This window comes from Oncorhynchus tshawytscha, linkage group LG13 (assembly GCF_018296145.1).
Source record: "Oncorhynchus tshawytscha isolate Ot180627B linkage group LG13, Otsh_v2.0, whole genome shotgun sequence".
Taxonomy (NCBI): Eukaryota; Metazoa; Chordata; class Actinopteri; order Salmoniformes; family Salmonidae; genus Oncorhynchus; species Oncorhynchus tshawytscha.
The window spans coordinates 18,268,146-18,282,956 of record NC_056441.1 but is presented as its reverse complement, the minus strand read 5'-3'; the positions used below and the strand labels follow the sequence as shown (position 1 = coordinate 18,282,956).

Here is a 14,811-nt window from a genome sequence, read left to right as displayed (position 1 = left end):
AGTACTCAGCTTTTATTCGAAAATTAATGGCAACCCACTGTGTGATGGCAATCAGCTTCTGTGACGACAAAGTAAATTATTATGCAGCCTCAGAGGGGTGCCCAAACTTTTTCATACCGATTGTATACATAATAAGACATTTGTATGTCTTTATTATTTTGTAACATCTGTGAGTGGAATGTTTACTGTTCATATTTATTGTTTATTTTACTTTTGTATATTATCTACCTCACTTGCTTTGGCAATGTTAAAATATGTTTCCCATGCCAATAAAGCCCATTGAACTGAATTGAGAGGACTGTGTGAAAGAGAGAGAGAGTGAGATGCTCACTCACATACAGCTTATGCAGCTAGTTCTACTACTGTACAACTCACACACATAACATGAATATCAATGTATATAGGCATAATCACTGATCATACTTCCCTTTTGTATTGGTTTGCATCACAGTCACGGGGGAAATGGTAGGCTCAGTTAATTTGATTTTGTTAATCTAAACCCAAATAATGTATCTCTATGATTCAAAGTATATAGGTATTATTGCATGTTGACTAACCAATCGCAGTGAAATTAGATTAAATATAGTCATGATCAGTTTCATATATTTCAATCATGTAAATTTAGTAGATTGGCTTGACAGTGGCATTGGCGTTGTCGCTTGGCTAGCAAGCGAAACTTGACGTTACACATCGTTTACTTTTGGGAAAACTGCTCCAGACACTTGCCAGCTAGCTATCCTTAGTTCAAATAGCCCAAAGAAAAAGTTTGTAATAATATGAAGCTGAAATTATAAACTATAAAGTATAAACCCACCATAGTGATGTCGACGAAGAAGTTATGAAAATGTCCCAGGCGAAGGTTCTTGGTTGAACGTGAACGCGCATTGGACTGTGGTTCCACATTGAATCACACGCCCACTGCGACGTATTGCACCGCCCTCCGGTGAAATAAAGACTGTCCGGCAAGAGAGTAGCCCCTCTAGTAATTTAATAGGATCTCCATGGGACAGCCATAGATTAAGTTGTACGGATAAGAGTCAACATGTTCTTCTATAGCTTTCATCCAAGTCTTGTGGTTGTCATAAGTGGCCTAAATAGTCTAAATGGCTTCCTCTTCCTGGCTCCTTTCCTTTAATGTTTTTTATTCAGCTGCACTGATCTGAAAATACAGGACAGACAGATTGAAGCGATATGACAGAAGCATATGAGGGGGATTTGCTCTCATCCATTTTCTTATTTTGGTTTGCATATGATCGTTGATAAATCGTTATTTTAACATAAAATTGTCCTTAATGATTGAAAATAATACAAGGGGAGGAAGCAAGCTTGACTATTGAGATGCACCCCATATTGTCAATCATCTTGCCATGTACTATCTGCTAATTGCAAATAGGGGTAGGTGTGCACTGGAACTAAATCTGACTAAAGTCAGCGGTTATTTTACCAGTAAACAATACATGCTGTCTGTGCGGGGGAAAGTCAGCAAAGAAAGACCCATCCGCTCCTATAGCGCAGTCAAATAATTGTATATATATATATATATATTTTTTTTTTTATATGCGTGGTTTGGTTTTACACCAGTTTTAACAGGTTCAAAATAATCACACAATTTCAGACCAGGAGCGTGCACGTACCAAAGGAAACAGAGCGCGCGCGCCTCATTATCATATTCAAACGAACTGCAGTCGGCAGACCCGCGAAATAGAGCACTCGGTGAAGAATAGCCTGCTCATGCGGCACTAACGAATTGCCAGCTGGAAGGATAAATAATCCGATACAAAAGGTAAAACACGTAGGCTTACTATGCCTTTTATTAGAGATAAACATGCTTTTAGTGTTGTGAAAAAGTCAAGTTTCCCATGTATTGACTCTGGTGCGTTTGCAACGGTTTAAATGCCAAACAAACCTGTGGAATGCAATCACCATTTCTCCAGTATTGTTCTGTATTTCAAGAGCGTGGCCATTTGTATCTGTTTGCAAAATGTGTTTTATTGCAGGCGGTCTAACCTCGGCTTCCTCAATTTCGTTTCAGCCTAGGGTTGGGCCTCAAAAGGAACTCCTGAGGGGCTGCAGTGGTTCAAGGATCTTCACATCCATACCCACACATGTAGTCAGAGCTGGCCCTAGTCTTTTGGGGTCAACCGAAGCTAGGCTGAACACATTACATTTTTAACAATGTTTATTTCATGATAAAAGCTAGTTAATTTCATCTGGCATGTAGCCCAGTTTCATAATATTATTTTATGTCCCAGCTGCTTGATGTAGTTTAAGTAATCATGAAAAAACAGGTTTAAGGGAATTCCCCCTCCCCCGGCCAGCTATTAGTGCTATTGATCACTGTGGCACCATCTCGCCTTCTGAAAGTTCTATTCCCAGCCTATTGTAATACGTCACAAGGCCTGCTTCGCTATTGTTGGAAATGAGACCTGCCCACGTTGCTGGTAGTTGAAATGTAAACAACAATTACTCATGGAACGCTGAGGTTGTCCCATTGTTTCCTATAGGAAAATATAAGTTTGTCTGTATTTTGCCAAATCTCGCAGTGTATATATATTTCTTTTAATTGTCATGATTAACATGGTGTCCAATCTCTTATGTAATACTGGGCAGTGTACTCCGTTAAACGCTAGCCCTGAAATACCCTTTGCCATTGGATCGCTGTGCTCCCCCTATCCAGCATGGATAGGCATGCTGGTATATTTTGCCAAATATCTCGCAATGTGTAGTAGGGTCACTTTAGTAGGGTGCCACATGAGTGTTTACTTTGACGTTCTTCTCTAAGCAGTTGCGGTTTGCTGTTGTGACAAAATGCCTGGTCTGAACTGTTGGTTGTCTTTGGTTGAACACTGTCCCTTTAGGGAAATGTGTCTTGAATCTCAAACATTGTTGAATGTATTTATGCACTGTAAATCATGAGCAATATCGCAAACTGTGGATGGGACAAATTTACATTTCATACAGTTAAGATTAATAGCGGGGTTGAACGATTTCTGGGGTCTGGCGGTTTGGTATACATGGGATCAAATAATCTTTGTCACATGCTTTGTAAACAACTGGTGTGGAATTACGGTGAAATGCTTACAATACGAGCATTGCTAGCTATTTGATTAACTTTGCTAGCTCATGAGAACATTGCCATCTAAAGTAAATTTCACAAAATGATGGCGAAGCTGTTTCTTACCAAATATGTACCTACTTTAGTAATGTCATCGTATTCCCAAGCCTCTATAGTGTAATTTAAATGAGTCAATAGCCCATGTTCTACTTTTACGCATCATAATGGTTGCGGCATTGATAACAAAGGCAACGTTGTGACTGAGGTGCAACCATGAATATGCAGCTGGATTTATTGTGGAGTTGGTTGTTGGAAATAAAATGTAACATGACATGTAGCCTCAAATTTAATTAGAATTATAACAAAGTAAACAGTTAACTAGGCAAGTTGAAGCTTAAAATCAAAGCAGAGGTTGGAATGGCAGTATTTTTAATTAGAGAATTTAGACGTGAGCTAGCTTCTTTTGACACTGTTTCCTCTAGACAAACTTGCATAGCAACCGGATATTAACGTGTTTGGTGGAGAGAATTAGTTCCAATACTTGGATAATCCTTGTGATTGGAGGATAGCTGTGAGGGTTATGGGATCAGGATTAATTTGTGCAAATGCAGCCCACAATTCGAGCATCCCATTGGTTCCTGCATGAACTGCCCCCTGCTGACCGTGAGGTAGTCATACTTGTGGCTCTTTTGCATGTGTCAAAGGGGAAATAAGTTATACTTTGCCCCCCTCCCCTGTCATTTACAGAACTGCAGGAATATGGTGCCTGACAGGCTGGGGCTAAGGACACTGTCTACCAGCCGCTCCCCCTCAGGAGACAAAAGATTTGTCATGAGTCCTCAGATCCATGGTACCGGAGTGCCAAGTCTAGGTCCAAGAGGCTTCTAAACAGCTTCTACCCCCAAGCCATAAGACTCCTGAACATCTAGTCAAATGGCTACCCAGACTATTTGCATTGCCCCTCCCCTCTCCACTCTTGTCTTCTATGCATAGTCATTTTAATAACTTTACCTACATGTACATACTACCTCAACTAACCGCTGCCCCCACACATTGACTCTGTACCGGCACCTCCTGTGTATGTGTTTTTTTATCATTTTTACTGCTGCGCTTTATTTGTTTTATCTCTTATTATTCCATTTTTTTTTTAGAAACTGCACTGTTGGTTAGGGGCTCGTAAGTAAGCATTTCACTGTAGTGTTTGGCGCATGTGACTAATAAAATGAATCTAGACCACGATCAGCTGCTTTGTCTTGCTGACATTGAGGGAGAGGTTGTCAACACTGCCAGGTCTGTCTCATCGTCGGTTGTCAGGCCTATATCACTATTGTGTTGTCAAACGTAATGATGTTGGCGTTGTGCGCGGCCACGCAGTCATAGGTGAACAGAGTCCAGGAGGAGGATTAAGCACACTCCTGAGGGGGCAACAACCCATCTGCCACGCTGACCCTCATAACCTGGGGGCATCCCATCAGGAAGTCCAGGATCCATTTGCAGAGGGAGGTGTTCAGTCCCAGGGTGCCAAGCTTAGTGATGAGTTTGGAGGGCATTATGGTGTAGAACACTGAGTGGGAAGGGGCAGTGTAGAATGTGTTATCTGTTGGGGCGGTATGCGAATTGGCGTGGTTCCAAGGTGTCTGGGAGGATGGTGCCTGTTTTTAAAGACTTTCATGATTGCAGATGGGAACAGGGACTATGGTAGTTTTGAAACGTGTAGGTATTACAGACTTGGTCAGGGAGGTTGACAATGTCTGTGAAGACACTTGTTAGCTGGTCAGCTCATGCGCAGAGTAAGCATTCTGGCTTTCTGAATGATAACCTATTTAAAGTTCTTAATCACATCGGGTACGGAGAGCGTGATAAGTCTTCCAAAACAGCTGGTACGCTCATGCATGGTTCAGTGTTGCTCGCCTCGACATGAGCATAGAGGATGGTAGGCTCGCGTCACTGGTGCAGCTAGCAGCTGGGTTTCCCTTTTTGTAATCTGTTTGTAGTTTGTAAGCCCTGCCACATCCAAGCATCAGAACCGGTGTAGTAGGATTTTTGCTAATTTCCTGTTTTGATGATTCGTCCAGCAGGAATTCTCGTTAGTGTCCCCACTCCTTGACAGCGGGAGCTCTCGCCTTTTCGCTCTGTGCAGATGTTGCCTGTAATCCATGGCTTCTGGTTGGTATATGTGCATACAGTCACTGTGGGATGTAGTCAATGCGTATCGTCAGCCTGACTGTTGCGTGGGGGTGGCAATCCTTAACCCCGCCCGTGCCACTCCATGAAGAGTGCTTCCATGCTAACCAAACAAACACCACTGATTTTACAGATCACTGCACCTGTACATACCCCCTCTGTAAACAGCCCATCTATCTACCTACCTCATCCCCGTACTGGTATTTATTTATTTTTTTGCTCCTTTGCACCCCAGTATCTCTACCTGCACATTCATCTTCTGCCAATCTACCATTCCAGTGTTTTAATTGCTATATTGTAATTACTTTGCCACCATGGCCTATTTATTTCCTTACCTCATTACCTTACCTACCTGGTTAAATAAAGGTGAATTAAAAAATAAAATAAAATGTTTTACTTGCCAGGTTTGCACTCTTGGGATTCTGTCAATCAGCCTCATGAGGTAGTCACCTGGAATGCATTTCAATTAACAGGTGTGCCTTGTTAATTTGTGGAATTTCTTTCCCTCGTGCATTTCAGCCAACCAGTTGTTGTGACAAGGTAGGGGTGATCAACATAAGATAGCCCTATTTGGTGAAAGACAAAGTCCATATTATGACAAGAACAGCTCAAATAAGCAAAGATAAATGACAGTCCATTACTTTGACTGACCTTCATGTCTTAATCTGGAAAATTTCATTGCCGTTGCAAAAACCGTCAAGTGCTATGATGAAACTTGCTCTCATGAGGACTGCCACAGGAAAGAAAGACCCAGAGTTGGCTCTGCTGCAGAGGATACATTCATTAGTTACCAGTCTCAGAAATTGCAGCCCAAATAAGTGTTTCAGAGTTCAAGTAAGACACATCTCAACATCAATTGTTCAGAGGAGACTGAATCAGGCCTTCATGGTTGAATTGCTGCAAGGAAACCACTACTAAAGGACACCAATAAGAAGACTTGCTTGGGCCAAAAAACATGAGCAATGGACAATAGACTGGAAGTCTGTCCTTCTGGTGTGAGTCCAAATTTGCAATTTTTGGTTCCAACCTCCGTGTCTTTGTGATGCAGAGTAGGTGAACGGACCTCTGCATGTGTGGTTCCCACCATGGTGTGGTGGTGCTTTGCTGGGGACACTGTCAGTGATTTTAATAGATTTTTTAAAAAATCAAGGCACACTTAACCAGCATGGCAACCACAGCATTCTGCGATACACCATCCCATCTTGTTTCCTCTAAGTGTAATTTTGTTTGTCAGAAGGATAATGACCTGAAACACACCTCCAGGCTGTGGAAGGGCTATTTGACCAAGGAGAGTGATGGAGTGCTGTACCCGATCTGGCCTCCACAATCACCCGACCTCAACCAAATTGACATGGTGGTCCAACTCAACCCAAACAGGGAAAACAGCCAACAAGTGCTCAGCATATATGGGAACTCAGCTGGTTGAGTGCCAAGCGTTTGCAAAGGGTCGCTACTTTGAAGAATCTAAAATATTTTGATTAGTCTAATTTTTGGTCACTACATGATTCCAGATGTTGTTTCTTAGTTTTGATGTCTTCACTATTCTACAATATAAACTAAGACTGCGCTACAGGGAGACAAAACGGACAGCTGATTGTCTTCGCAGTGGCAGACCACGTGTAACATCTGAACGTCAAACCTGCGGGACAGGTACAGGATGGCAACAACTGCCCAAGTTACACCAGGAACGCACAATCCCTCCAGTGCTCAGACTGTCCGCAATAGGCTGAGAGAGGCTGGAGTGAGTTCCTCACCTGACCTCACTGGTAACGTCTCCTATGGGTACAAACCCACCGTCGCTGGACCAGACAGGACTGGCAAAGTGCTAGTCACTGACGAGTTGTGGTTTTGTCTCACCAGGGGTTATTGTCGGATTTGCGCTTATCGTTATCGTCGACAGAATGAGCCTTACACCGAGGCCTGTACTCTGGAGCGGGATCGAGGTGGAGGGTCCGTCATGGTCTGGGGCGGTGTGTCACAGCATCATCGGACTGAGCTTGCTGTGCATTACAGGGAAGACATTCTCATGTGGTACCCTTCCTGCAGGCTTATCCTGACTTGACCCTCCAGCATGATAATGCCACCACTTGCAGGATATCAGCCATACTGCTTGTTCTGTAAGACAGGCATGTCGGTGTTCTGCCATGTCCAGCGACGAGCCCGGATCTCAATCCCATTGAGCACTTCTGGGACCAGTTGGATCGGAGGGTGAGGGCTAGGGCCATTCTCTCCCCCCCACCCAGAAATGTCCAGGAACTTGCAGGTGCCTTGGTGGAAGAGTGGGTTAACATCTTACAGCAAGAACTGGCAAATCTGGTGCAGTCCACGAGGAGATGCACTGCAGTACTTAGTATCTGGTGTGGCCACCAGCTATGTTGACTTAAAAAAATAAAACAATTATCCCCCTTTTGTTCAGGGACATGTTATTTCTGTTAGTCACATGTCTGTGGAACTTGTTCAGTTTGTCTGTTGAATCTTATGTTAACAGTACAAATAAAATGAACTTCAAATCAAAACTTGTCAGACATGGTTAGCGGATGGTAATGTGAGAGTAGCTAAATGCTTGTGATTCTAGTTCTGACTGCAGTAATATCTAACAATTCTCCAACTACCTAATACACACATCTAAAGGGGTGAATGAGAATATGTACAGTTGAAGTCAGAAGTTTACCAATGCAGGAACTCAGTTTTTCACCATTCCTGACATTTAATCCTGGTGAAAATTCCCTGTCTTAGGTCAGTTAGGATCACCACTTTATTTTAAGAATGTGAAATGTCTGAATAATATAATTATTTCTTTCTTTCATCACATTCCCAGTGGGTCAGAAGTTTACACAATTAGTATTTGGTAGCATTGCCTTTACATTTAACTTGGGTCACATGTTTTGGGTAGCCTTCCACAAGCTTCCCACAATAAATTGGGTGAATTCTGGACCATTCCTCCTGACAGAGCTGGTGTAACTGAGTCAGTTTTGTAGGCATCCTTGCTTGCACACGCTTTTTCAGTTCTGCCCACACATTTTCTCTGGGATTGAGGTCAGGGCTTTTTGATGGCCACTCCAATACCTTGACTTTGTTGTCCTTAAGCCATTTTGCCACAGCTTTGGAAGTATGCTTGGGATCATTGTCCATTTGGAAGACCCATTTGCGACCAAGCTTTAACTTCCTGACTGATGTCTTGATGTTGCTTCAATATAGCCACATCATTTCGCTCCCTCATGATGCAGTCTATTTTGTGATGTGCACCAGTCCCTCCTGCAGCAAAGCACCCCCACAACATGATGCTGCCATCTCTGTGCTTCATGGTTGGGATGGTGTTCTTCGGGTTGCAAGCTTCTTCCTTTTCCTCTTAACATAACGATTCATCTGACCAGAGGACATTTCTTAAGTATGATCTTTGTCCCCATGTGCAGTTGCCAACCGTAGTCTGGCTTTTTATATGGTGGTTTTGGAGCAGTGGCTTCCTTGATGAGCGGCCTTTTCAGGTTATGTCGCTATAGGACTCGTTTTACTGTGGATATAGATACTTTTGTACCTGTTTCCTCCAGCATCTTCACAAGGTCCTTTGCTGTTCTGGAATTGATTTGCACTTTTTACACTAAAGTAAGTTCCTCTCTAGGAGACAATGCGTCTCCTTCCTGAGCGGTATGACTTCTGTGTGGTCCCATGGTGTTTATACTTGTGTACTATTGTTTGTACAGATAAATGTGGTACCTTCAGGTGTTTAGAAATTGCTCCCAAGGATGAACCAGACTTGTGGAGTCTACAATTATTTTCTGATGTCTTGGCTGATTTCTTGTGCTTTTCCGATGTCAAGCAAAGAGGCACTGAGTTGGAAGGTAGGCCTTAATATCTCCAATTGACTGAATGCGGTTCTGTCCCATCTCCCCCAGATTCCAGTCTACGATGGAGATTGACAGTCTAATGAAACAGGCAAGTAATAGACCTGTCATGACTCTCTAATCCTGCTCATGGAGAGCTATAGGATGTGCTGACTTTTGTTCTTGGCCCAGAGCTAATACACCTTATTGGGTTTTAGTGCTGGTCTGGAAAGCCTGCACATGCTGTAGTTGTCAAGGATGAAGGCAGAGCTGGTGAACATTAACTCTCTATTAAACCTATACTGTTTAGTTTTTCCTTGTTGTGAAAATGATTACACTGTACACTAAGTCTGTCTTAAATGAATACTCTTTGTCAGCAAGCTGGAGGTCAGTCAAACTTCAGTGCATAAAGTACCGGTCTGAAGTGAGCTCTAACATGGCAGTCCCGTTAGTTCCCTTAAATACTGACAAGCTAAATTTGCATGATTTAGCTTATCAGTCAATGTTTGCTATACTCATGTGACCGACCAATACCTTAAGGTTTCTTTAAGCTGGGACGTTGAAACTGAGATTTCTTTCTCGAAACAAGGTTCTGGGTGTACTGCCAAATTGCACATACTGATAGTGAGGATTCGTTCAGTCACTTGCATGAACACAGAAATTGGTTTATAGAAAAGCACAACTAAAAAAAATCACACTGACAGGTTGGGTAACATTTCTGCTGAAATGTTTCCGCTCCTGTGACTTCATTGCTCTTGAGCAAAAAAATTGCCACACAGTTCCCCTCCGAACACTGTTCTTTCTTTTGCAGGAGTTTGTCAGTGTCTGGGTCCAGGAGCCACAATTCCACAAAGATGACTTCTGGCACACACACGTTGACTATGAGATCTGTTTACATGTGAGTACTACTGCACGGCACGCTTCACTTGATGAACCTCATTAAACATTAACATCTTCAGCTTCTGAGAGATTGAGGAAGCTGTGTATTTATTGGCAACTTCTAACTTCATGACAGTCTGAAGTGGGGTAATATTGGCTATAAACCCTCTGCTAATTTGATTTACCTTCTTCCTGTGTTAAGACCAATAGCATGTGTTTTAGGAAGAAGACTTCCTCTGTGCGGAGGCGATACAGCGAGTTTGTTTGGCTCCGGCAGCGTCTGCAGGACAACACTATGCTCATGTACGTATAATCCATAGTGATAGTTCACTGTAGGCCCTCTTCACTGCATCATTTGATCACTCCTGCAATGATGTATGCACTTGTCTTTCAGGGGTTGACTATTCATACTTTTGGTCATGTGGTGTTCGACAAGCAGGTGTCCACATCTCTTTCCAAAATCATGAGCATTAATATGCAGTTAGTCGCCCCTTTGCTGCTATAACATCCTCCACTCTTCTGGGAAGGCTTTTCATTAGTGTAGAAACATTGCTGTGGGACTTGCTACCATTCGGCCACGAGCGTTAGTGAGGTCTGTCACTGATGTTGAGTGATTAGGCCTGGCTCGCAGTCGGCATTCCAATTCATTCGAAAGGTGTTTGATGGGGTTGATGTCGGCTTTGCAGGCCTGTAAGTTCTTCCACACTGATCTTGACAAACGATTTATGTATGGACCTCGCTTTGTGCATGGGGGGGCATTGTCATTCTCCCACAGTTGGAGGTACAGAATTGTCTAGAATGTCATTGTATACTGTAGCGTTAATATTTCCCTTCACTGGAACTAAGGGGCCTCTCCCCAACCATGAAACAGTTCCAGAACATTATTCCTCCACCAAATTTTAGTTTGCACTGCATTGGGGCAGGTAGCATTCTCCTGATTCATCACTCCAGAGAACGCATTTCCAAAATCCAATGATGGCAAGCTTACGCCACTCCAACCAACACTCGGTATTGTGCATGGTGATCTTGGGCTTGTGTGCTGCTGCTCGGACATGGAAACCCATTTCATGAAGCTCCCAGCGAACAGTTATTGTGCTGACGTTGCTTCCAGAGGCAGTTTGAAACTCTAGTGAGTGTTGCAACCGAGGATTGATGCTCTTCAGCACTCGGCATTCCTGTTCTGTGAGCTTGTGGCCTACCACTTCGCAGCTGAGCTGTTGTTGCTCCTAGACGTTTCCGCTTCACAATAACAGCACTTACTGTTGACAGGTGCAGCTCTAGCAGGGCAGACTTGTTGGAAAGGTGGCATCCTATGACAGTGCCACATTGAAAGCCACTGTTGTCCCTTTCCAGAGAGTTGCCCAAACTGCCTCCCCGGAACCCTTTCTTCAGTATGAAAAACCCCTACAAGGTCAACCAGAGGATGAATGGCCTGCGGGAGTTTCTAGAGATGTGAGTGTCCTTGTTTATTCCTCTCCTCAGCCTTGTGAATGGCTGCCAGGTTTTGCATGTTCAAAAGGTTTGAAGGGATGATCCAGATATAGCCCATCTATGGGTCTGATGCAACCAAAGTCAGTTTATCAGATGTTTTCCTACCTCAAGTGGTTGTCCGGTCAATAGTGATGAACAATTAGTGCTTTTGGAAGTCGTTTAGATTTGAAAAAAATCACGGCTTTTGATTTACGGTTCGAATTTTAAAACAAATACATTATGAAATGACATTACAATAAGTTGAGCTTTCTAATGGAAATGGAGCCAAAAATGGTGAACATTAACTTATATGACATAAAATAATGACTTAGTTTCTATTTGATTACTTTTCATTCCTTAGTCACCATCTCAGGCAGTAGCAGCCAGACGAGAACAGCTATACGGTGCATTCTGAAAGTATTCAGAGTCTTGACTTTATCCACATTTTGTTACTTTACAGCCTTATTCTAAAATTGATTAAATGTTTTCCCTCATCAATCTACACACAATACCCCATAATGACAAAGCAAAAACAGATTTTTATATTTTTGCAAATGTATTAAAAATAAACGTAAATCACATTTGCATAAGTATTCAAACTCTGTACTTTGATGAAGCAGCGACTACAGCCTCAAATCTTCTTGGGTATGACACTACAAGTTTGGCACACCTGTGTTTGGTGAGTTTCTCCCATTCTATTCTGCAGATCCCCCCTCAAGCTCTCAGCTTGGATGGAGAGTATCGCTGCACAGCTATTTGCAGGTCTCTCCAGAGATGTTAGATCAGGTTCAAATGGATTATGGTCATTGTAGTTAATTACCACGTTTCTACGCTGAATTAGGTTGAATATTTGCTTAATGAAAACTGCAACTCCCTTCAGGTGTGCGTCCCACATAGCCCCTGACTTGATATATCTCTCTCAGCATTGGCCTCACAAACTAAATGGAAGTCAAATAATTGAACTGAAGTTGGGCAATTAGTTTAATAACCCACAAATGAAATGTCGGTTAGTTGCAGTGGTGGAAAATATCCATTACCATACCAAAGCAAAGATGGGTTAATAGAAAATGACAAGTCAAAGTCACCCAGTAAAATACTACTTGAGTAAGTCAAAGTATTTGGTTTAAAATATACTTAAGTATCAAAAGTAAATGTAATTGATCAAAAGTGTGAATCATTTCAAATTCCTTTAAGCAAAGCAGATGGCACCATTTTCTTGTTTTTTAAATTTAAGGGAAAGCCAGGGGCACGCTCCAACAAAATGTACAAACAAAACGTGTCAGATCAGAGCCAGTAGAAGACCAGGAATGTTCTTATGTGTGAATTGAACCATTTCTGTCCTGCTAAGCATTCAAACTGTAATGCACTTTTAGGTGTCGGGAGAATGTATAGCGTTGTCAAGATACTGTCATGTACTACTTAAGTACTTTACACCACTGGTCAGAGTCCATAGCAATCTGGTGTAGATCCCCTTTTGTACATTAGGAATAATTTTGGGGGGGATATTTTTATCCCAAATGAATAGCAATATAATTCCATCACATGAATTCAGATTTTCCTCTAGTATGACATTTCTTTTGTAAAGCCTCTGCTTGCCCTGTATAAGATGTTATATTTATGGCACCAAACGCCATCCAGTGGCTTTTACCAGCAACTTCATTCATTTCCTCCACTTGAAACAGAAGCCATTTATGTACTGATTACAATGTTGATCTCATTTTCTCCTAGTTTCTCCTGTCATAGAGCTTTGGCATAGGGTACCAGAGCTTAGAATAACAATTCACTTCATCTCCTACCACACTTTGTAACCTGGAGCACTGAACTTCAAAAACAAACTGAAAATACGGCTTGTGTGGTGGTCTTGATAGTTGTATGTATCTACTGTTCATTAATTAGCCAACAAATTAATATTTTTCTCTTCCCCAGTATCCTCCAGGACCCCCTGCTGCTGTCTGACAGTAGAGTGCACCTGTTCCTCCAATCCCAGCTGAGTACGACCAAGATGGAGGCATGCGTCTTGGGTCGGACACGCTACACAGTGGCACAGGCCATCCAGATGTGTAGCGACTGTCACCGCACACGCTTCCCCGTAGAGAAGGGCAGCAAGGTGTACTTCAACTCAGACTGTGAAAGGTAAGTAATGGTATGAACTCACCTAACAGGTGTGGCATATCAAGAAGCCACAGATTTCGTACTAAATTTTACAGATTGATTAAGACTTTTTCAATGACATCCATTGACTCTCATCAGCGATTGTCTATGAAAAAATGCATGATTTGATATCAGCTGCTGTCGGAGAAACGACGCAAGCCGACATGACCTCTGCCCCTTTTATTCCGTACTTTCAGCCTCACCAGCACCACATCAAGTCTGGGCCACAGCCATGACTCTGGGGTCCCCCAGAGCCCCAGCCCTCTACCCTTTAACTGCAGCACCTGTGAAAATTCTGATGGCACCATTCGCATCCGGGATGCAGGATTCTTCTGCAGTCTGTCAGAGTCGTCGTGTGACCAGGAACACATGGATCCCTGACACACCACTTCCACACACACGCACAAAGGGGCTGTTTCCCAGACAAAGATTAAGCCTAGTCCTGCATGCTAAATGGAGATTCTTTCAAGTGCTTTTTATTCCATGGCTAGGCTTAATCTTTGTCTGGGAAACCACTCAAAAGACTGTTTGCTACTGTTCCTGATGTGCTTCTCAAACCTCTGATTAACTGGTGGCGTAGAAAGGTATTTTTATGTGGTTCTGTTGGAATTCTCTCTGCGTCCCCATCGGCCTTTTTAAAATGACTGAGCCATGTTTTCTTAAAGGATATTTTATTGACATACCCTCTATTGCGGACCAACTGGTGTTTCTAGTGAATGAGTCTTGTCCAAAACAGAACGTTGTCTTAATGCAATATCTCATTCTTGAAATCTAACTTGTGCTTTACATTTTGTTCCTTTGTATGTGAATCGGTTTACCTGCAATCATACTAGGAAAGGTTCTTAAATTATACTTTTAAAAGAATTTTAAAAAATGCACGATTAAACTGTGCTAGAAGGTTAGCATGGGAGGCAGAGTGTTGTATAGGCTAACTTTTTTAAGTATTCCAAGTATCAATAAATTTTTTTAGAACTAACTTTATTGACTTGGTGGTTAGTGCCCTTTGAAATCCTGGAATGTCCAAGTAATTTTTGTTGAAATGTGCTTTGGTTTCTTAAGGTTATCCCTGGGCTTTCCTTCAGCATTAACTTCAGGCTTAGAAGAGGCTGGTGGGAAGTGCTGTAACACTTATCGTGATGGCTGCTATGGTATCAAGCATATAAAACCACATTTGACACTTCCATTCAAGCCGTGACAATGAGCCTGTCTTATAGCTCCTCCCACCAGCCTCTGGCCTAGATGTCTTCTGTT

The 14,811-nt window shown here is 42.5% G+C and overlaps 1 protein-coding gene across 2 annotated transcripts; it reads left to right on the top strand.

Moving 5' to 3' along the window:
• The first annotated feature begins 1,627 nt into the window (after nucleotides 1-1,627).
• On the top strand, nucleotides 1,628-14,536 carry LOC112264425 (sorting nexin-10B-like). Of its 2 annotated transcripts, XM_024441022.2 has the most exons (7): nucleotides 1,628-1,783; nucleotides 9,133-9,172; nucleotides 9,872-9,958; nucleotides 10,142-10,242; nucleotides 11,293-11,391; nucleotides 13,336-13,542; nucleotides 13,758-14,536. In XM_024441022.2, exons 2-7 carry the CDS (start codon nucleotides 9,146-9,148, stop codon nucleotides 13,939-13,941), a joined length of 705 nt encoding a protein of 234 aa, XP_024296790.1. In that variant the 5' UTR covers nucleotides 1,628-1,783; nucleotides 9,133-9,145; the 3' UTR covers nucleotides 13,942-14,536. The 2 variants fall into 2 exon arrangements, with proteins under 2 accessions (XP_024296790.1, XP_024296791.1); XM_024441023.1 differs by lacking the exons at nucleotides 1,628-1,783; nucleotides 9,133-9,172 and having other exon boundaries at nucleotides 9,874-9,958; nucleotides 10,162-10,242.
• The last annotated feature ends 275 nt before the right edge of the window (nucleotides 14,537-14,811 follow it).

What these genes read in the sequence shown, in the direction of transcription:
- LOC112264425 (XM_024441022.2), top strand. Translation starts at nt 9,146, where the DNA reads ATGGAGATTGACAGTCTAATGAAACAG. An exon ending in CAGGACAACACTATGCTCAT is followed by an intron (nt 10,243 to 11,292) that starts GTACGTATAATC and finishes GTCCCTTTCCAG; the next exon opens with AGAGTTGCCCAAACTGCCTC. An exon ending in CTGCGGGAGTTTCTAGAGAT is followed by an intron (nt 11,392 to 13,335) that starts GTGAGTGTCCTT and finishes TCTCTTCCCCAG; the next exon opens with TATCCTCCAGGACCCCCTGC.